Source organism: Oreochromis aureus, linkage group 8 (genome assembly GCF_013358895.1).
Source record: "Oreochromis aureus strain Israel breed Guangdong linkage group 8, ZZ_aureus, whole genome shotgun sequence".
NCBI classification, from domain to species: Eukaryota; Metazoa; Chordata; class Actinopteri; order Cichliformes; family Cichlidae; genus Oreochromis; species Oreochromis aureus.
In genome coordinates, this window is record NC_052949.1 from 16,967,122 (window position 1) to 16,990,517 (window position 23,396).

A 23,396-nucleotide genomic window follows, 5' to 3' on the forward strand; every position below is an offset into this window, starting at 1 on the left:
TCACTGTAAGATTTAAATTCAATATATTTAGACTGGTTGACTGAATTGGATCTTGTGTGTGTGTGTGTGTGTGTGTGTGTGTGTGTGTGTGAGAGAGAGAGAGAGAGAGAGCCTTTTTATGGAATGATCTCATTGTAAGATTCAAATTCAATATATTTAAACTGGTTGACTGAATTGGATCTTGTGTGTGTGTGTGTGTGTGTGTGTGTGTGTGTGTGTGTGTGTGAGAGAGAGAGAGAGAGAGAGAGAGAGAGAAAGCCTTTTTATGGGATGATCTCATTGTAAGATGCAAAATTCAATATATTTAAACTGGTTGACTGAATTGGATCTTGTGTGTGTGTGTGTGTGTGTGTGTGTGTGTGTGTGTGTGTGTGTGACAGAGAGAGAGAGAGAGAAAGCCTTTTATGGGATGATCTCATTGTAAGATTTAAATTCAATATATTTAGACTGGTTGACTGAATTGGATCCTGTGTGTGTCTCTCTGTGCATCTGTGTTACCATATGTGTACATATTTGTGGTTGTGTGACTGTTATACTTTTTTTTGCTGGGTTTTTTTTTCATTTAACAATTACATTTGAGGGACCCTTAGCATGTTCAGGATTTTTTCAGCTGTCCATTTTGCTTTTCCAATTTTTCTATTTAGGTTATTACTATTGTGCTAAGTCATAGCATTTCTGCTGCTTTCCAGTATTTGTGCTAAATACAGCATTTCTGCTAAATCATACTATTTCTTCTATTTCATCAGATTTGTGCCAAATATAGTGTTTCTGCTACAACATAGTATTTCTGCCAAATATAGTATTTTTGATTAATTATACTTTTTCTACCAAATCATAGTACAGTTTTACTGCTTTTTATATGGCTTCTAAGACAACCAGTCATATCCGAGGGCTTGCACATTCAAATTTGCATATTGTTGCCTTCATGGCTTCCCAGCCAGCTAATCATATCTTAGGCCTTGCACATTCAAATTTGCATATTGGGGCAATCATGGCTTCTAAGACAACCAATCATCTATGTCATATATCTATGATATTTCATATTTTTATTTTAAATGGTCAACATTTCAAGATTCTCCCATGTCTTCTGAACACAACGGTCTAAGAATGACCGTTGTAGCCCCCTACGGTTAGGAATTTATGGCTGTTTGTTTGAGGGGAGTCCTCACTATGAGAAATAGACTGCAAAAATCCTGTCTCTCTCTGTGCTGTAAAAGCCTGCACTTGGTGCACCAGTTTTGGCAGGAAAAAGCACACAGCCCCTCTGATTGGTGGATTCAAATTGAGAATCTCACAGCTGTTTGACTAACCTAGAAACATGCTGTTAACAGCCCTGTTCACTTGCTGATGCTATGTGTGTGTGTGCGCGCATGTGTGTGTGAGCCTGAGTGTGAGTGTTTGAGTGTGTGTGTGTGTGTGTGTGTGTGTGTGTGTGTTTGTGTGTGTGTGTGAGAGAGAGAGAGAGAGAGAAAGACACACACAAAGCCCTTTTTAGGGCAGCATCTCATTGTTGGATAAAAATATAATATATTCAGACTGGTTGACTGGCATAGACCTTGTGTGTGTGTCTCTCTCTGTACATTTGTGTATCCATATTTGATTTTGTGTGTATTTGTTGATTTGTGTATCCATATTTAATTTTGTGTGTATCTGTTGGCTGTTCTTATTTGTATTTCTAAATGTATTTTTATTTTATTTTCTCACAGGTGAACAAAAATTAGTTTTGAGCAAACTTAACCATGTTCCTTTTATTCAGCTTGTCATTTTACCTTTCCAATATTTTCACTTAAGTTATTACTATTCTGCTCAATCATAGTATCTCTTCTAAATCATTGTTATTGAGCTATATTGTAGGATTTCTGCTAAATCATAGTATTTCTACTATATTATATTTTTCTTCTAAATATATCATTTCTGCTATAGAGTAGTATTTCTGTAATGTTTAAGAATGTTTGGCTAAATATATTCTTTCTGTTATCTTATACTATTTCTCCGAAATTCTTGTATTTTTGGGAAGTTATCGTGTTTCTGGTAAGTTACAATATTTCTGCTAAGTTCTGCTATGCTATTGTATTTCTGCCAAGTATTATGTTTCCTCTAAGATATTGCAGTTCTGCTAAGTTACTACATTTTAGCAACGTTCCTTTGCTTCTGCAAAGTTTTTACAATTTCTGCAACTTTTCAACTTTTTCAGCTAGTTTCAGCTGACAGCTTCAGTGTTCCAGCATCCACACTGCATTTTCGCAGGAAATGCAAATTTTTCTAGTTATTCTTATTATTATTATTCTCCATCTTCCGCCTAAATTTCGGCACGTATCACGCCCGCAGTTTTGAGACAAGCTTCATATATGTTACCTCATTTTGTGCGGCGGATCTGGAATGGTGTGCTATGACTTTTGGTGTTTATGAATTTTATAGTTTTTAAATATTAATATTTTAGTGAAAATTTTCCAGCTCCTCTGCCAAACAGTTTTGACATTAGGGTTACATATGTTAGATCATTTTGTGCGGCTGGAGCTGGACTATTATGTTATGACTTTTGGTGTTTATAACTTTTATAGTTTTTAAATATTAATATTTTAGTGCAAATTTAGGCCAATTCATCTTTTGGCGCCAAATAAACAGACTTCATTTGTGGTGTGTTGGCTCTCTCTAGTGGTATGCCGGGAGTGGTACAGCCTGTGTACCCTTATTTGGATTACCGTAATGATGACAATTTCAACGGTGCGCACAGCGTCGCTGCTTTCAGGAGCCCTTGGAATTTTTAAGGTTGCGCAAATCATTCAAAAGTTACGGTAATGCTTGGTGGAAAACTCAATATCCCACAATTCATAGCACGCCTCTACAGAGTGAACAATGGCGGCCACCACTTCGTTTTATATGTCTTTTATTCGTGTTTCTAGGTCACAAAATAAGCTTTTAAGATATTTTCAGGCGAGAATGTAGGTGTGTAAACTTCAAATATCTGCTTGTTTTATCAAGACATCCCATATTTAGCGACAGTGCTCTGACTACGTCGGTCCTGCCTGACAGCTAGCCGGCTACCTAGCTGGCTACCTAGCTAACTGCCGCACTTGGCTGCAAATGGATAGCGAGGGACTCTCTCTGTCGTTTCACCTCCTGGTCTCTCGCAAATGCTCGCATAGAATCGGAGTTACAGCTGGATGTGGAAAAAATAACTGAGTTGTTTGGTGGTGGAGCTACAACAGAGGGCAGCTACCCACCGGTGTGTGACAGAAAGGACATGCCGCCAACGAGACATATGAGGCCGGGCAGGCGATTGCTAACGCGGTGGTCAATCATGGATCAGGGAAAGCGAAGGCAGGAGCGTGAGGTGAACTGAATTTCAGGTAAGAAGTTATGAACTGCACTCTATTTGGGTCAGATATAAACCGAGTTTAGGTGTAGTTTATTTAGCAGCAGTTCTCTTATGTGTTGCTGATAGCGGCTAGCTAGCTAGCGCCGCTAGCATAGTTAGCTCAGCGCCGCTAGCAACCCTTCGTGAAAAAGCACCCAGGCTTGGCTTATATTGAGGCGGGTGAAACTCGTGTCAGCACCGGTCGCTCTCTATTTGGGTCAGATATAAACCGAGTTTAGGTGTAGTTTATTTAGCAGCAGTTCTCTTATGTGTTGCTGATAGCGGCTAGCTAGCTAGCGCCGCTAGCATAGTTAGCTCGCGCCGCTAGCAACCCTTCGTGAAAAAAGCACCCAGGCTTGGCTTATATTGAGGCGGGTGAAACTCGTGTCAGCACCGGTCGCTCTCTATTTGGGTCAGATATAAACCGAGTTTAGGTGTAATTTATTTTCGTTGACCTTTACAATCGTAATGCCACGGGAGTTTATATACAGCTGTGTGCGTATTAAGTTACTGACGTTGGACTTTATTTTATTCATTAGGGTTAGTTCATAGAGTTGCCGCACAAACGGAATCGTCCCACATTCAGAGAAAACATTATGATTTATTCTGTCGTTACTGAAGCCTCCCCTGTCATTCTCTCGCGTGTTGAAACGTCAATCATGAAAGTGATCAATGATCGGCTGTTCGCTCTTATTTATCGCGCTAAACAACAGCAGCACGTTTAAGCTTGATCAGCTGTTGTTAGAATTCTTTTGATTTTAATTTCTAGTATCAGCTGATGTTTGCTGGAGCATGAAGATGAAATCAGGAGATGTCCTTACTGAATCATCAGAGCTGAACTGGTGATGGAGAAACAGGTTTACACTTTAGGTGACATGAATGAGTTGAAGGAAGTTATGAGTTGTTTCTGAGAGACAAAGACCAAGCTCCTTTTTGTGTAGCTGACAGCTGGTAACTGTGCAGGGCGGATCTAGCAAAGCTTTTAGGGGGGAAGCTAGGGCATTAACAGAGAAAGGTGGACACAAAGATATACTTTTCTTTCTTACTCTCATATAAAATATTTAGCTTTTATTAAATAGTTATCTGAATCTCACAACCAAAGTTTGTATAATAATACACAGGATTGGCTGTAGACCATTGTTCATAATTCAGAACACTGTGTAAAAATAACAAAAACAAAAAGTGAATGCATGTGTGAAAAGTGGTCTATAATGTAATGCTTCAAAGTGTGTTCATGCAAACATTGTCGGGTCTGCCGTGGTACAATGGGACTTCTGCTCATGAACCTGTGTGCACAGCGTCTGCAAATCGGCGCTGTACAAAGTAACTTCATCTTTACACAAAACTGTAAGCTGTCATCTGTGAAGCGTGAGCGGTGTTTGTTTTTACCATAGTTCATGGTGGAGAATGGCTGCTCTTCTGAGTTTTGCTCTCTGTAGCCGTATGAATGGCAAACTACAGTGATTAGCAGCGGCATAGGCACACATAAAATTTCTTCTGAAATTTTCGCTTTCTAGTTTTATTTTATTGTTTTGTACACTATCAATTAAGTTTGTTCTTTTATTTCAGGTGACTTTTCCGTTTCTCCTACTTTAAATTTGTAGTGTTTACTAATTGTAATAAGTTTGGCTTGAGAATTGAAATAAAATGTAATAAAAGAACAAAAAAACTGGATATATCCTTTAATCCTGACACTCAAAACTTTGAAAACTGGCTTTGGGATACGCGTATTTTTGAGCCTAATAGTTTCTGTTCCTTTTCTATAGCCTTATAAAAAATACTCCACCCACCCAAAAGGAAAAGAAAAAAACGCTTTCAAAGTGTGTATCACTAATATCTCACTAATATTTTGTTGGATTTTTAGTCCTATGCACGCACACGGAAATGAAACAAGTACGTAAGAAACCAAAAATGGGAAGGTCCTGTTATTAAAACCCTGAAACCAAAACCGTGAAATTGAGCGTCATTTCCAATATTTTCTGTGTTCATAACTACACGGTTGCAGCAGAAGCAGCGGCGCGTCCACTCTTAGAGCCACTAAATCCTTAATTTTCGATCCCAAATATGGACTAGGAATGTCCAGGGTGACGTCTCGTGTCCGGGGAATGCGAGTTTGTAACCGCATTTATTTAACTACGCCTTCCCCGCTCTGAGGTCCTGGTAGGCATTACACAGGAAGAGAGCCGTGTTGGAAAAAAAGAGACGGGACGCCCTCCTCCTCCTCTTCCTCCTCCTCCTTCTGTTGGCGGATAACGGTGCCCAAGAAGTTATTCAGGACCGACGCAGACAATAGCGCCGAGACCTTCTATCCAGCTGTGATCCACGGCCATCACTACTGATTAATGGTGTCTGCGCTGTGTCACAAAGAGGGAAACAGTCGGCTGAGATCCTATCATGGAGGATTTGGGTGAGTATTACAGCTGCTCTTCGTTTCATGCCTTGTAACTACATGTTGAGATATCTTGAAGGGATCTGTGGGGAAGGGGTGGTGTGCCCAAACAGAGGAAATAAGGTCTCTGTTGATTCTGGCAGTCATAGAGTACAGATCCCTGGCTTACAAGGACATGTAGAAAAGGGGGGCTGTAACATAAAGAGCAATGGAAAGCAGTAGGAAATACTTTTTAAAAAATGAGCAGTACAAGTTCCCAGTCAGCAACAGTGACGAATTTTCTTATAATAACTCATGCATGCCAATATGTTAGATGTTTCTAGAGCTGTGTTTTACCTTCATCGTGCAGGGGCACATACCCACAAATACATGCAGTCAGGTAACACATGAACCAGTGCCCTGCTCTACATCTGCCCGACTTTCACTCGGGTCTTCATGTGCGGCCTGCAAATGCAATAAAAAGCTCTGAAAATTAGATTTAAAGGGGTCCAGAGCAGGCATGTCCGTCCATTAACATTAACAAGTATGGGATGGATGGAGTGCCACATAATGTTGAAGAGAGTGTTTTCCATTTTGAAGGAATTGAAGACATGAGAGAAGACAGCATCAGACAGCATCCCCTCCATTTCTGAATGATACTTGAAGCAAATGTCTTATTTTCTCTAAAACAACATGATGGGAAGCTGACTCTTTGTGTCAGAAAATAGCTGTGTGTTGGAAAGGCCCTGAAATAGCCCGGGACAACGCTGCTATTTGTAAAAGCCACAGAGTTCAAGGAAAATAGACATGGCTTTTGCCTCAGCTGCCCATTCGCGCTCTCTGGGAGTTTCTTCTTTTTTTTCACTAAGTACACTTCAGGAGCGGAGCATTTGTGCTTCTCAAGCAACACGAGGAGGGAAAAAAATGGCATGGTGTACACATCTGGGCACATCTGGATCGGATTGCACACGGTGACACGGAGGTGCTGGGGTTGAGCGCCATGTTTGAGAGTCTCGGTTTGCGCTGTCGTCCAACAGTGTTGTAAGTTTATGCATCGGATTTGGCGAGGCTTTCGGCGAGAGAGACCACTTGTTAGAGAGGTCTATGGCCAAGACAAACAAGTCTGCAGGCCGCTCTAAATATGGTCATAATTCCCATTGAGAGAAGCTCAGCTCCTTATATGTGCTGCTCAGCTTCTTGGAGTATGTGTGTGTGTGTGTCTGTGTGTGTGTAAGAGACACACAGAACGGCAGGGAGGTGGAGGGCGAGTAGTATATGCACACGGTTCTCACCGCATGGTCGTACCAGAAGTGTGAATCATCCGGGGTAGAAATGACCACAGCGGTGCGCTCGGGCCAGGCAAACTCGAGTTTTGTGACACATGGCCGAGCAGCGTGGCTTTAGAACATAGCACTTCACCAGACTCTGAATTAGAAATTCATGATTCATAATGTGACAAGCCTTGCGTAGCTGCTTTAGATGGGAAGTCACCCTGTGACGCTTTCTCCAAAGCCACGAATGAACTCTGACCTGCAGCTCGTAAATCAGCATGCAGCTTGGTAGAAAATGGACACGTCAAATTTCATCCATTAAATAGACCGGAATTTTCTGGCAATGTGACTAAATGCTGTTCTTTTTCTACATCAATAACTAAGAAAACCAGTTGTGCAACGCTCGTCCGTCACACTGAGTCACAGCTGCAATACAAGAAAGAGTGTGATATTACTAGATGAAGCAGTTACTCCACATCTGAGGAGTGCCTGAGATGTGTCATCCGTGGCTTCAGGAGGAGGTTTCATGGAAACACCATTCACCTGCTTCCAAGTAGTAATCAAGACTGGAAAACGTTATTGTTTTCTACAAAGCTTTGACTTGCATAACTCGTACCAGAAACCCCCCCAAAAAAGTACATCTTTTTTTCTTTTAACCAAAATGTAATAGATATTGCATCATTGTAAACCGTTTACTGAAAACATTTGAAGGTCTTTTAAAGAAATTTGGAATTCTTAGATCTCAGTTTTTTAAATATCCACCATCTGTTATCAGGATCCTCAGACCTGATTTACAAGCTTCCAAAGTTTTTTTAGATAAAGTGCTTTCAAACATTTTGTACGCTCTCACGTCATACACCTGCACATTTCTAGCATCTGCTGATGATGTCACAATGTTGTTATGGTTACGTTAGCTTGGGCTTTACAGATTGAGGACATTAAGTTTGAGTTCTCAGGCATCCAGGTCCAGAAAATAAAGCAAGTGGACTTTTTACCATCCATCCATTCTTTTCCGATTATCCAGTTCAGAGTCTCGGGGCCCTTTAGCCTATCCCAGCTGCCACAGGGTGAATGTTTTGCCTCCCCTGTAGCTGTTAAATACCTGGGACTCTCCGTCAGCTCTTGGATGAGAGGCAAAACATCTTCACAAACTAAGTCCAGCTGCCTTTCTTCAAGCACTCGAGACAGGATGTTTGTCAGCCACATGATTGGATTTGTTTGTTCACGGGATCAAAAGTCGGGATATTTTGTTGTCTGACTTTAGCCGGGGAATGCTATCGATAAGCCTGTTTTCCATTCCTATCATGTTAAAGTGTTAACATACCCATAATAGACTCATATTTTGTACCCTCATACCTATAACAGACCCATTTCTGTAATATATCTATATTATTGCTAATATATATTTTGTAATATATCTATATTATGGTTAAAGCACTTTCTGGATGGATGCAAACTGCATTTCGTTGCCCTGTACTTGTGACATGTGCAATGACAGTAAAGTTGAATTCTATTCTATTCTAAAATACAGTACAAAAAGCCTCTGTCTGGTAAAAAGTGTCACTGCTGTGTGCTTGACTTCAGTAGCCCTGAGGTAACACGAGTCTTCTCCATCAGTCTGGAACCAGCTTACAACTGGACTGACCTTTCTTATTTATTTTAACTTCTTGGAAAGGAAGGCCAAAATTTTCATTTTGATAATATAAAAGTTAAAAAAAAAGGGACTGGTACCCTTTCAGGACTCACAATAAATGGTTGCTATGTCATTATACATACATGGTAAACCACTGTTACTCATATGAAGTCCTTTTTCATCTTCAGTCTGCTTCGGTCTTCGGTTGCTTGTCAGGATAAGTGATGTCATACAGCTGTAGATGCTAACACTTGAGTGAGTTTAGTTTCTGTGCAGCTTCTACTTCAGTGTGAGTGTGTGAGTGTGTGTGGGCGGAGGAGTGGACTCAGATATCAGCTGCCAAACACTCTTCCTCCTCTGCTTCCTTTCCACACTGGCATGTTTAGAATATGAATGCAGGAACGTTTGAGCGTCTGAGTGACCTCACCGTCAGTGGACTATTTCTGAGCTGCGCCGGTTCTGACTGTCCTGTCCTCTGAGTGATGAGCGTCCGCCGGCGCTCGCTGTCCTCCGTGTTGTGTCTCGGTGTGTGGGCTAAATTGCTGCTGCTGTATTGGTCACAAAAGGCTGTCTGTGTCTCCTCAGGAGTGCCTGAGCTGCTTAACTACCCTCTCAGTCCTCGTATTGTTGTGTTTGGTACGTAGCTGCCTGTGCATGCGTTTGTATGTGTTTCGTCTCGTCTGTCGTTTACCCGCCTCTCCTTAACTCAACTTCATACCTTCTTGTCATGCAGCCTAATACTTTGCATGCTTTTTAAATTAACTTTCTTAACTTGAATCTCTTGATTGACTTTTAATACTTGGTAAATAAACTTAGCAACATCAGGGACAACCATGAATGTTTGTGACGTGAAATGTGGCTTCTGTGGTGCTACAGAATCTTCTCTCTCCCTTCCAGATGCCCTTCTTGCTGATCTGGAGAACACCAGCTCTCCTTTACCTCGGTGTCCCGTCCTGCTCACCTCTGACCCGCCCCAAAATTCCGATCCCACCACCCAGGACCAAGCCCAGACCCGGCCGCCGCCACCCGCATACACCCCGCAGCAGGTGGTCAATCCAGGCCACGTTCATACCAGTTTTCTTTCTTCCTGATTATGCAGAGGCTTTGATAAAGTTTGTTTGATCACTCGTCTGTTTTGTCTTTTAGACCGTTTCTTCAGCAATGAAGACCACACAGAACTCCACCCCAGACAAATTATACAGGTAACTCCTTCCCAGATGTCTTTTTCCATTGCTCACAGGATCACCGGCAAATTCATTACTTGTTCTGCTGTTCTATCTAAACAGCCAATCACACGGCAGCAACTCAGTGTATTTTGGCATGTAGACATGTTTCCAGCACTTTGTTAAATCTACGCCTCACAGAATTAAAGCAGTTCTGAAGGACCAGACTAGCGAGGAGTACCTAATAAATGAAGAATTAACTGTATGACATGTATTTCTGAGCCAGGTTTAAGGCATCTAAATTTCCTGCTGCTTTTGGCCTTGTTCAAAATACCACAAGCAAACACATCATCATTGTTGTTTTGGCTCTTTCCTCTAAATTGCCCAGCTGAAGGTGATCAGACCTCAGCTTGTGTCCAGATGGCTTGCTATCTGTTTGTTCCATGGTTTTCCTCTCTTGCCACAGCCATCTCGAGGCTCTCTCTACCACATGTGTGGTGTTGCAGATTCCTCTGTTTTCCCTCGATGCCCAGTGTAATGAAATCTAAGGACAGCAGCTTCCCTGCTTTCAGCAATCTGCTCGTACTTAGGGAGCTTCTTCTTAAAGACCCACCAAAGCAATAATCCCGGGCGGGTGTTAGCCCCCAGCATAATGAAATACCCCAAGGACTCGAACACAACAGCAACTGGTTTCCGCCAGTTGGGTGTGATGATCTAATGAAAATGTGTTTGTTCTAATCCACCAGCAGCTGCTGATCCCAGATGTGCTAGCTGATGGTAATGGCTTCTTTCCCATTGGGTGACCCTCAGGACTTAATCAGTGTGCCTAAAGTGTCCCTCTGTCTTAGGGAAGCAGCTCAGGATGTGCTGCAGAGATGCACATTTTGAGCACAGCTGGCACGGAGACATTTGGCCAATGTGTGAAGTTTTGATGGACTGGGATAGAGTGTTTTACACAGAGAGATAAGTGGGAGTGTTTCAGTGGGTCAGCATGTTGATGTATGAACCCAAACCCTGTTAGGAATCTCATTCATTTTCTATGCATCACTCTTTGCAAAGCAATGTGTGGTTTTTAAACAAGTGAGAGAATTCCAAACCACAAAGTCCAACCACATTGTTTATACTTTGTTTTTCTAATGCCTTTCATTGTTAACATTATCTGTCTCCCTGCAGCACCGTGTGTAAACCGCGCTCTCCCCGAAGCGCAGATCCTCCTCTGGCCTTCTCTTCCTCCTCACTGCTGGGGGGAGGTCTGAGTGAACTGGACCATCTGCTACAGGAACTCAACGCCACCCAGTTTAACATCACAGGTTAGCACGTGTGCATGTGTTTTAAATCCTCGTGTTTAAATCAGATTTCTTATCTATGATCCTGTTTTGCTGTCAGATGAGATCCTGGCTCAGTTCCCTTCTTCTAAGAAAGATGAGAGGGATAATATCAAGGATAAAGCACCAACCTCCTCCTCCAGGTACCAAATCCACAGGGAAACAAGAGAGTTTTAAGCTTTTAACAATACATATCTCAGCAAGAGTATAATCTGTCTAACTGTATATGACTGAGGAAGTAGGACTGTTTTATGCAGACACACCCTTTTAAAATCTGCTTATATTTAAAAACCTGTAATATTATTTTTTTATTGCAAGTAAAAATCCATATTTGCACATGTGCGAGCGTGCTGCTGACACATTCCTGCCTTTTGCTCCACTCTGCTCAGTTTGAACGTGAGCTGAGAATTGCAAAGCAGCACTTAGGATGTTAAAATAAACTGAGATATGCCGTTAACACAGGAGAGAAACGCCGTGTATAACATGAGATTTACAACAGCACTCCAAAGCATAATTACCATATTGCCTTGACTCAGTTTTTAAGCAGCATTTTAGCATGTTTCCGATCATGTGTGTAATCTTTGGGTTTGATTTCGGTGTTTTAGCTCTGCAAAGCCTTCTGCAACATCGGCCACACTGGAACTGGACAAGCTGATGGCTTCGCTGTCTGACTTCAGAGTCCAGAGCACAGTAAGAGTCACCCACAGCTGCATGAAAATGCTAACCTGTCAACTTTTTACTTGTAAATTCACAGCGGTGCTCACTATATGACTTTTACAGAATGCTAATTGTGTGGATGCTTTAAGCATCCACACTATTGAGTTCCTCTTGGGACTTCCGTACGTTTTTCGCCGTGGATCTACTTCCACAATTTTCAGCCGATTTTCACCGTTCAAATTTTAAACTATTCTGCTATTTCTGCTAATGATGGCTATGTCTTTTGGTATTTTATACTATTATACTTTTTAAAATATTAAGCTTAATTTGTCCCATTGAAATGAATGGGAAACTTCTGCAATTCTGCTAAAATTTGCTTGTTTTTGAAACTTAACTACTTTTTCCTACTTTCACGTAGAACAACCATTCAAATTTTAAAATGTTCACAAATTATTGGGCTATTCAGGAATAAATCAGCTTTTTCAAATCTTTTACCATTTTACTTTTATGCCTCTTAAAGTTTTCAGTTGCAAAATTGTGATTTTTCACAAAATACATGCGTTGTTATGGTTGCTATGCACTTGGCTTCCAGTGTGCCACTGAAGGTTTTGCAGTCTTCTCTTCATGTCCGAACAACTTCTTGCTACTTGCTCAATTTTCACTCAACTTCCACAAATTATACATCAAAACGTAGGTATTTTTGCTGGCTTTCCGAAAATGTCACTATCATGGTTGTGAGATTTATAGAATTTTGGCAAATCTCCTCAGACCAACACAAAGTCTCAAAACTCTCCATAGAAAGTCAATGGAGAGCTTGTTCAAAATCACCGCTTGATTTCTGTAATGAGAGGCATATTCGAATCGTCATATCTCCTTAACGAAGCAAAGTTAAGACATAAGGCTTGTCCCAGTATATCTTCAGACACTCCTGACGCTCACAATTCAAGAATTTCTTTCTCACCTATTACCGTTCTGAAATGAGTTAGACTTGTTTGAGGGTAGGAAATTAAATCGTTTGCTCAGATTTCTTCAGATTTCAAACTCTGAAATGAACCACTTTTTTCTCTCTCGTCATATCTTTTAATGGATTTCAACAGAGACCTGAAAATTTCCATGACTGTTCACCAAAGCCTGCTGTCTCTTACGGTGAAAGAATGATATCGATACTCCAAATAGATTTAGAGTTAGAAAGCGTTGTTTGAGGGGAAGTCAAGGCAGTTTTGCTGCGCCTCTACTCAGTTATGGTGCATTACAAGTCAAATATCTTCAATAATTCATATTTTAATGATAAATTGTCAACACTGTAAGATTCCCCAATCTCTTCTGAACAAAACGGTGTAAGAATGACCGTTCTAGCCCCTACGGTTAGGAAATTATGGCCATTTGTTTGAGAGGAATCCTCACTATGAGAAATAGACTGCAAAATCCTGCCTCTCTCTGTTCTGAGTGTGTGTAAAACGGCTGCACCTGTTTTGGCGGGAAAAAGTACACAGCCTCTCTGATTGGTGGATTCAAATTTAGCAGCTCCCAGGCTGCTTGAATGACCTAGCAAGTTGCTCCTCTCCCTGTGTGTGTGTGTGTGTGTGTGTGTGTGTGTGTGTGTGTGTGTGTGTGTGTGTGTGAGAGAGAGAGAAAGAGAGGGCGAGACAGAGAGTTTTTATGGGAGCATCTTATTGTATGATTTAAATTCAATATATTTAGACTGGTTGACTGAATTTGATCCTGTGTGTCTCAATGTGCATGTGTGTTTCCATATGTTTCCATATTTGTAATTGTGTGACTGTTACACTTTTTTGCTGAGTTTTTTCTCATTTAACAAGTACATTTGAAGGACCCTTAGCATGTTCAGCATTTTTTCAGCTGTCCAATTTGCTTTTCCAATTTTTCTGTTTAAGTTATTACTATTGTGCTGAATCATACTATTTCTGCTATTTTATAAGATTTGTGCTAAATATAGTATTTCTGCCCAATATAGTATTTCTGATTAATTATAGTTTTTCTACCAAATCATATTACAGTATTTTTGCTTTTTATACCATTTTATAGGATATTTATATTGCTTAATATAGTATTTCTGCTTTTTATAGGATTTGTGCTTAATACAGTATTTCTGCTAAATGTAGTATTTATGCTTAATCACACTATTACTATATATTTCTGCCAGCTTCCCAGCCAGCCAATCATATCTGAGGTCTGCCGTTTCTTCTCTCGTCATATCTCAGCGACGGATGTACAAAGAGCAATGAAAATCGCAGTCAAAGTACACCAAAGTCCGCTGATTCACCCAGTATAAGAATTATGCTTCTAGTCCACCTAGTTGTTGAGTTACATGACGTTTGTAACTCCAAAAACGCGCTCTTTGCCTCTCACCACGATCTAATTCTGACTGCTCATCACCCTGTTTCCCAAGAGTTCACTGTCTTTCCCAGTGGCGCAGCTGGTAATGAAGGGCTGCTACCCAAAGGTTGTGGGTTCAACTCCACCTTGAACAACATGTTTTTTGCCCTACAAATTAATACACTATCACAGACCACTAATTCATATTCATCATTTATTACAATTCTGAAAACTTTTTACCAGCTTTTCTAATATGGACCTCACATTCTTCTTAACACTCCATGGCACAAATACTCTTCCCTTTAGGCTCTGTGAATGTGTGTGTGTGTATCAATATTTCTCCCATTTTAAAGTATTACTCCTCCATAATTGGATTTCTCTTAAATCAAAGTACTTTTACTACATCTTAGTACTTCTGCTCAATCATAGTATTTCTGCCAAATCATGGTTTTTGTGCCAAATCATCAGAATCATGTTTATTGGCCAAGTATATGTGCATACAAATACAAGGAATTTGGTTCCAGTAGATGGTGGCTCTCGAGCACAGCAATGTAAATCTCTCTCTCACACACACACACACACACACACACACACACACACACACACACACACACGTATCTATATATACATTACACATGCATACACATACATACACAAAGCTGTGTAAACCAACTATAAATAACTAATCTAAACGTATATACATAAAATACAGAAATGAAATGAGGTGGAATGAATACTACAGAATGTACATAAGGTGCAGTTGCAGTCTGGCAGTGGGAGCAGTGTGACAGTTCAACTGTTTAGAAGGGAGCTGGCGAGGGAAAGAAACTGTTCCTGTGTCGGGTGGTCCTGCTCTGCAGGCTTCTGTACCGTGTGCCAGAGGGCAGCAGATCAAAAAGTCTGTGTCCAGGGTGTGAGGGGTCTGTGATGATTTTCCTGCCCGCTTCCTGGTTCTTGAGAGGTACAGATCCTGGATGGAGGGCAGGGGGCGCCGATGATCCTTTCTGCTGCCCGTACAGTCCGCTGCAGTCTGCACCTGTCCTGTTTAGTGGCTGCACCATACCAGACTGTGATGGAGGAGCACAGGACAGACTCAATGACTGCAGTGTAGAACTGGATCAGCAGCTCCTGTGGAAGACTGTACTTCCCCAGTTGTCTCAGGAAGTACATCCTCTGCTGGGTCTTTTGAGGATGGAGTTGATGTTGGTCTCCCACTTCAGGTCCTGGGAGATGGTGGTACCCAGCAACTTGAAGATCTCCACAGTCGACACAGGGCTGTCTGATATGATGAGGGGGCAGAGTTGAGGATGTCTCCTGAAGTCCACTGTCATCGCTACAGTTTTAAGAGTGTTCAGCTCCAGATTGTGCTGACTGCACCAGAGTACCAGTCAGCTCAACTAATCATAACATTTGTGTTATGTTATAGTATTACTACTAAGTGGAGGAATTTCTAAAATGTTACAGTTTATGTGCTGATTACAGTATTTCTGTATAATAGAATTTTGGCAAATCTCCTCACACCAACACAAAGTCTGAAAACTGCATAGAAAGTCAATGGAGAACTTGTTCAAAATCACCGCTGGATTTCTCTAATGAGAGGCATTTTCAAATCGTCATATCTCCTTAACGCAGCAAAGTTAAGACATGAGGCTTGTGCCAATATATTTTCAGACACTCCTGACGCTCACAATTCAAGAATTTCTTTCTCACCTATTACCATTTGGTCATGAATTGGGTTTGTTTGAGGGTAGGAAATTCATCCCTCGCTCAGATTTCTTCAGATTTCAAACTCTGGAAATGAGGCACTTTTTTCTCTCGTCATATCTTTTTGATGGATTTCCACAGACCTGAAAATTTCATGACTGTTCACCAAAGCCTGCAGTCTCTTACGGTGAAAGAATGATATCGATACTCCAAATAGATTTAGAGTTAGAAAGCATTGTTTGAGGGCAAGTCAAGGCAGTTTTCGCTTTGCCTCTACTCAGTTATGGTGCATTAGAAGTCAAATGTCTTCAATAATTCATATTTTAATGATAAATTGTCAACACTTTAAGATTCCCCATCTCTTCTGAACAAAACGGTGTGAGAATGACTGTTCTAGCCCCTACGGTTAGGAAATTATAGCCATTTGTTTGAGGGGAGTCCTGACTATGAAAAATAGACAGCACAAATCCTGTCTCTGTGCTGCATGTGTGTAAAAAGAGGTGCACCTGTTTTGGCGGGAAAAACTACACAGCCTGTCTGATTGGTGGATTCAAATTTAGCAGCTCCCATGCTGCTTGACTGACCTAGAAACTTGCTTGTCTCTCCTGTGTGTGTGTGTGTGTGTGTGTGTGTGTGTGTGTGTGTGTGTGTGTGTGTGTGTGTGTGTGTGAGAGAGAGAGAGAGAGGGAGGCGAGAGAGTTTTATGGGAGCATCTTATTGTATGATTTAAATTCAATATATTTAGACTGGTTGACTGAATTTGATCCTGTGTGTGTCTCTCTGTGCTTGTGTGTTTCCATATGTGTCCATATTTGTGATTGCGTGACTGTTATACTTTTTTTTGCTGATTTTTTTTCATTTAACAATCACATTTGAGGGACCCTTAGCATGTTCAGCATTTTTCAGCTGTTCATTTTGCTTTTCCAATTTTTCTATGTAAGTTATTACTATTGTGCTAAGTCATAGCATTTCTGCTGCTTTTCAGTATTTGTGCTAAATACAGCATTTCTGCTAAATCATACTATTTCTGCTATTTCATCAGATTTGTGCTAATTATAGTGTTTCTGCCAAAAATTGTATTTCTGCCAAATATAGTATTTTTGATTAATTATAGTTTTTCTACCAAATCATAGTACAATTTTATTGCTTTTTATATGGCTTCTAAGACAACCAATCATATCTGAGACCTTACACATTCAAATTTGCATATTGGGGCATTCATGGCTTCTAAGATAACCAATCATGTCTGAGGGCTGGCACATTAAAATTTGCATATTGTTGCCTTCATGGCTTCCCAGCACGCCAATCATATCTGAGGGCTGGCACATTCAAATTTGCATATTGGGGCCTTCATGGCTTCCCAGGCAACCAATCATCTATGTCATATATCCATAATATTTCATATTTTTATTTTAAATGGTCAACATTTCAAGATTCCCCATGTCGTCTGAACAAAACGGTCTAAGAATGACCGTTTTAGCCCCTGGTTAGGAATTTATGGCTGTTTGTTTGAGGGGAGTCCTGAGTATGAGAAATAGACTGCAAAAATCCTGTCTCTCTCTGTGCTGCATGTGTAAAAGCCTGCACTTGGTGCACCTGTTTTGGCGGGAAAAAGCACACAGCCTCTCGGATTGGTGGATTCAAATTGAGAAGCTCACAGCTGTTTGACTGACCTAGAAACATGCTGTTAACAGCCCCTGTTCACTTGCTGATGCTGTGTGTGTGTGTGTGTGTGTGTGTGTGTGTGTGTGTGAGAGAGAGAGAGAGAAGAAAGACACACACAAAAGACGCTTTTTCGGGCAGCATCTCATTGTTGGATAAAAATATTATATATTCAGACTGGTTGACTGGCATAGACTCTGTGTGTGTCTCTCTCTGTACATTTGTGTATCCATATTTGATTTCTTGTGTATTTGTTGATTTGTGTATCCATATTTGATTTTGTGTGTATCTGTTGGCTTTTCTTATTTGTTTTTTTTTTCTAAATGTATTTTTATTTTATTTTTTCACAGGTGAACAACAATTGGTTTTCAGCGAACTTAACCATGTTCCTTTTATTCAGCTTATCAATTTACCTTTCCAATATTTTCACTTAAGTTATTACTATTCTGCTCAATCATAGTATTTGTTCCATATTAAGCTATATTGTAGGATTTCTGCTAAATCATAGTATTTCTACTATATTATATTTTTCTTTCTAAATATAGCATTTCTGCTATAGAATAGTATTTCTGCTATGTTATAATATTTGTGCTAAACTTGAGTATTTTTGCTAATACATAGTATTTATTTAAAATTACAATATTCATAGTATATTACAATGTCTCTTAAATCACAGCATTTCTGCTATGTTGTACTGTTTTTCTAAATCATAGTATTTCTGTAATGTTTAAGAATGTTTGGCTAAATATATTCTTTCTGTTATCTTATACTATTTCTCCTAAATTCTTGTATTTTTGAGAAGTTATCGTGTTTCTGTTAAGTTACAATATTTCTGCTAAGTTCTGCTATGCTCTTGTATTTCTGCCAAGTATTATGTTTCCTCTAAGATATTGCAGTTCTGCTAAGTTACTACATTTTAGCAAAGTTCCTTTGCTTCTGCAAAGTTTTTATAATTTCTGCAACTTTTCAGCTTTTTCAGCTAATTTTAGCAGACAGCTTCAGCGTTACAGCATCCACACTGCATTTTCGCAGGAAATGCAAATTTTTCTAGTATTAGTGTTGGATCCCTGTAGAGCTTGAGTTGACTTCATAATGGCTACACTGTTACTGTGCAGCCTGCTGGCCACAGCACATGCCTGCTGGTACAGATCAGTCACCAGATATGGCTTGTGGATGAAAATTAGTCTTGGTCTTAATTTTTCCAGAGTCTAAAATAACTTCAGATTGTCGGTATTCAGCTTAAAGATCAGCGTTTGGAACAGCTTATAATCTAGTTCTCTCCTTTTTGGTGAGTCGGCTTGCGAGCAGAGTAGGCAGTTCTGTCATTATAAGGCTGTTTAGTTTGAGTATGCAGTCCAGCTGTGAGTGATAAACAAGACTGTTGTGGGAACAGAGTCTTAAAAGGGAAACTTCTCCACTGCATATCCACGACTAACCAGGCTAAAGTCTCCAGGCAGAGCAGAGAGACATCTGTAGAGCCTTGGCTCAAACTATGTGCAGTATTGTTATGATTTGACTCCTCACATTGGTTTCTTCCAAACAATTTCATTTCCAACATCTGTGGAGTGATGATAAACTTCCAAAGAATTAACATCATAAGGACTCTGTGCTTTGTCTTCTCTCAGCCAGCTGCGCCTGTCACTCCAGCGCCCGTTACAGCATCACCGCAGCAGCCGGCCGCTGCCCCTCCTCAGCCTCCTTCATCAGGAGGCTCACTGGACAGCATGCTGGGACTCCTCCAATCAGACCTGAGCCGACAAGGAGTGCAAACATCCTCCAAGGGAAACTGCTCAGCCTGCCAAAAGCCAGTAGTCGGACAGGTGAGCTGTCAGAATATATCTGTCAGACATGCGATGAGGAAGACCCTCACTTTAGTTGACCAGGCTGTTTTTGCAGGTGGTGACAGCTCTGGGGAAGGTGTGGCACCCCGAGCACTTCGTGTGCACCGAGTGTGAGACGGAGCTGGGCAGTCGAAACTTCTTCGAGAAGGACGGGCGGCCGTACTGCGAGCCGGACTACTTCACGCTGTTCTCCCCTCACTGCGCGCACTGCAACAAACCCATACTGAATGTGAGCCGCTAAGATGGCAACATGTTTCCGTTATGCAACTCTCAGCTTATTTAAAGAGCTCAGATCGATACCCCAGCCCGCCTAAAGCTCTGTAACTTTCTTTTTTTTCACTTTAATCGTTGTGTAGAAAATGGTCACGGCTCTGGACAAGAACTGGCACCCAGAGTGTTTCTGCTGTGTGAAGTGCAGCCGCACCTTTGGAGAGGAAGGTAATGGGTGGCACTGTTAATTCCTGTCAGGGGTAACAATACAGTGCAGTCAGGCCACACTTACATGAAGCCCTTTATACTATACATCCATAAGCATTCAGCATTCAGACAGCAAATAAAGCACATTTTATCTTATTTATTAAATTATTAGCTTATTTTAAACATTACAACCGGTTTCAGAGTTTATAATAACTTACAGTTTGCACTGATTCCAATACTTCATTGGTGCTTTTCCCCCCATAAGAGACGCTAAAACATTTGATTTTAACCTACACATTAAAAAAAAGGCTACATCCTGTCTGAATGTTTCATGACTAATGGGGTCTTGACAGATATTCAGATATTTGCCCTAATGTACTAATTTTTTGAAAAGATAACAAAGCTGCAGTGTCCATGACTGTAGGCGGCCATGTTTCTGTATCTATGTTTATGCGTTATAAAACTGAAGAGTTTTAGGCCGCACCTCTTAATCTTTGAATGCCGGTGTATAACCATACAGTCTGTCGTTGCAACATTTGTGAAGGAATGCGTCGTTCTAAAGAACTCGCCGAATTCAAGAGGTCAGATTGTGAAATTTCCTCCCTCCTCAGATATTCCACCATCACTCTTTACGTGGTACTTATTTAAAAGTGAAAGTATTTAGGAACCACAGCAGCTCAGCCATGAACTGGCAGATCAGGCAAAGTTGCTGAGGAGCAAAAAGATCGGCGACGCTCTGTTGTCTCAGTAACTGCAGAGCTCCAAACCTCCTGTGGCATTAACATCAGCACTAAACCTGTGTGCCGAGAGCTTCATGGCATGGTAGAGTTTTAAAATATATTTGCAGAGACAGGGATGGAATGACAGTAGTTTGCAGAAGTATTCCTGAAGCCAAGCAGCAATCTTGTCATTTTTTAAGGCAGAACTACTTAAGGGTCAGAAGATAACGGCTCTTTGTTTTTGAGGTTGTACATTGCGCACAGAGATTTCTTCTGTTTTTATTGACATTGTACATGTTAACTGATTAAAACCTTACATTCTTTTTAATTTTTAAAAACTTGGGATACATTATTCCTAAATTGTCAGTGTAGGTTCTCAGTCATTTGGTTCATGGTAGTGTTAAGTTCTTGAAAATTGGTTTAAATGACCACTTTCAACATCTGATAACTTGTCTTTGTGCTGTTTTCAAATATGCGGTTGAAAACATTAGCAAATCTTTGCATTCCACTTTTATTTCCAGTTTACACGGTGTCCTAACGTTTTTTGGGATCGGGGTTGTATCGGCAGTTTCACTCTGCCGTGAATTTTGAGTCAAAACACCGAGTCTCTGTATTTCCTTGGCAAGAAAATGGCCTAATTTAAAGCAGCACGAGCTCTGAGATGGAAAAATACAGCCGCCCGTTGTTAGATCAGATCAGTAAAATGTAATGTTGCACAAACCGCAGTCACATAGAGAAGGTTCGGACTGATTTTCCTTTTTAAATCTGTGATATTATACAGTAAATCTGACATTTATCAAAGGAGCTCTTGAGCTGAGTCAAACTGTGGCGATGTCCTCTGCAGGTTTCCATGACCGTGAGGGCCAGCAGTACTGCCAGCAGTGCTTCTTGACTCTGTTTGCTTCCCGCTGTCAAGGCTGCAGCCAGCCCATCCTGGAAAACTACATCTCAGCTCTAAACTCTCTCTGGCACCCACAGTGCTTTGTATGTCGGGTGAGTGTTGCATTTTACTTGATCAAGAGTTGCAGCATTAATTGCCCGAAAGGTCCGAAAGGTTGGAGAACACCACGGGAGTTTATGAGGAGATTAAGAGGAGTTTACATCCTTTAATACCAAGGAAGTCCCTTTTCAAAATAAAGTTAAAATACATTTATTTTCACAGCAAGGTTATGTTTAACCTAGACAACAAAAAGACTATTGCAGGATAGAATAGCAGAACACAAATATGCCACATGCGCAGGTAAGACATTACCAGGACTTTTATATTATAACCTAACATTGGCCACATCTGTCTTTTACTACAAAGATGTGGCAGACGAAGACGTCTTAAATAAAGGGAAGCTTTTCTGGATTTATAAATAACAGCTTGCTAAATGTCATGGATTAAACAGGACCTCAATTTTACTTCTTTCTTCTAACCTTTATTTGCCTTTATAGATGCATTTATGTCGTCTATGTTTGCTGCTGCTCTCTGTTCTCCTTCAGCTGAATTTGGATGAATGTTTGGAGACTGCTCCTGTTGGTGGAGCATCACTAGAAAAGATTCAGTGTGTTCGTGGTCTCCATTTTATTCCTAGATGAAGGCCTGTGTGTCGAAACTGGGTTTTTTTAGCTTAAACACAACCTTGCTGTGAAAATAAATGCATTTTAATGATATATTTCCCATCCTAGGAGCACTTCAAATAGGAGTTGATTCATTGATTGATTTTTTTCTTTGTAAGGCCGATTCTAAATTTCCCAGATTGAACATTTATGAGACCAGTGAGCTCATATTTATCCTTTGAGGAGTCTCCTAACCCACAGCTGCCACACTGAGTCTGCTCCGTGGCAAATAGATCATGATGGCTGTGCAAGGAAACTTCAATGAGGAAGTTCATGCAAAAAACAAAACAAAACAAAAATAAGCTGGAATTATGTCATGGGAAAGTTGTCATTTCACATGAAAACGCTGTAATTACAGTTGCATGAGTCAGCGCTGTGACTGAGTCTCGCTTCCTCCCGTTTCCAGGAGTGCTACAGCCCCTTCGTCAACGGCAGCTTTTTCGAGCACGAGGGCAAGCCGCTGTGCGAGGCCCACTATCACCAGTCCCGCGGCAGCGTGTGTCAGGCCTGCCAGCAGCCCATCCTGGGGCGTTGCGTCACCGCCATGGGGGCCAAATTCCACCCGCATCACCTCGTGTGTCACTTCTGCCTGAAGCCGCTGAGCAAAGGCTGCTTCAAGGAGCAGGAGAACAAACCCTACTGCCACCCCTGCTTCATCAAGCTCTTTGGTTGAGGGCCCAGCAGGTCTTCCCCGGCCTGCCCTGAGAAGAAGCCCTGATGTGACTCTCAGTTCTCTCTTTTTTTTTCCTTTTTTTGTTACCGTGGGAGTGAGGGCGGAGCTGGACTCTTTGTAAATTTTGAAGAATATCTGAGTCAGCAGAGAGATGAGGAGGAAGACAGAATCATCCAACCCAAGCCAGCCCCATTTTATTTTAACCATGGACCTTCAGTGCGAGGTTACAAACTTTAACACGGCTCAGAAACAAAAACAGTGTGTTGAAATCAAATGAAAATTACGTTTTGCTACCAGATGTAAAAAGAAAATAGAAAAAGAAGCATAAATTTATACATCATTTGAGAATTCTTCCTGTTGTGCGAGGAAATCCTCTTTTAATATATTTGCTTTGTATTGCAGAAATTATCCACGTCACTGCATTTTTATACCGTATGCTGACTGCTACATTTGTTTTGTTTTTTTATTATTCATTCACTATTGCGCTATGCAAAATGCCAAAAAATGATTCCAAAGAATAAAATTAAAGCAAACACGACGTGTTTTTGAGTGTTGATGTTTCTTTATATTCACATAAGTCAGATTTAATAAATCAAAAGCTCCTCTGGAGAAAGAAATATTTGATCTCCTCCCTACTGGCAAGAACCTGGTGGGAAGGAAAAACAC

At 40.8% G+C, this 23,396-nt stretch overlaps 1 protein-coding gene across 4 annotated transcripts; it reads left to right on the forward strand.

Annotated features, from left to right (window-relative positions):
- Positions 1-3,288: 3,288 nt before the first annotated feature.
- On the forward strand, positions 3,289-23,274 carry LOC116327649 (transforming growth factor beta-1-induced transcript 1 protein). Of its 4 annotated transcripts, none has more exons than XM_039616751.1 (12): positions 3,289-3,350; positions 9,216-9,266; positions 9,528-9,676; positions 9,777-9,832; positions 10,967-11,103; positions 11,180-11,261; positions 11,724-11,808; positions 19,104-19,298; positions 19,375-19,548; positions 19,676-19,757; positions 21,300-21,448; positions 22,464-23,274. In XM_039616751.1, exons 4-12 carry the CDS (start codon positions 9,792-9,794, stop codon positions 22,728-22,730), a joined length of 1,212 nt encoding a protein of 403 aa, XP_039472685.1. In that variant the 5' UTR covers positions 3,289-3,350; positions 9,216-9,266; positions 9,528-9,676; positions 9,777-9,791; the 3' UTR covers positions 22,731-23,274. The 4 variants fall into 4 exon arrangements, with proteins under 4 accessions (XP_039472685.1, XP_039472686.1, XP_031605148.1 ...); XM_031749288.2 differs by lacking the exon at positions 3,289-3,350 and adding an exon at positions 4,919-5,765; XM_039616752.1 differs by lacking the exon at positions 9,216-9,266 and having other exon boundaries at positions 3,297-3,350.
- The last annotated feature ends 122 nt before the right edge of the window (positions 23,275-23,396 follow it).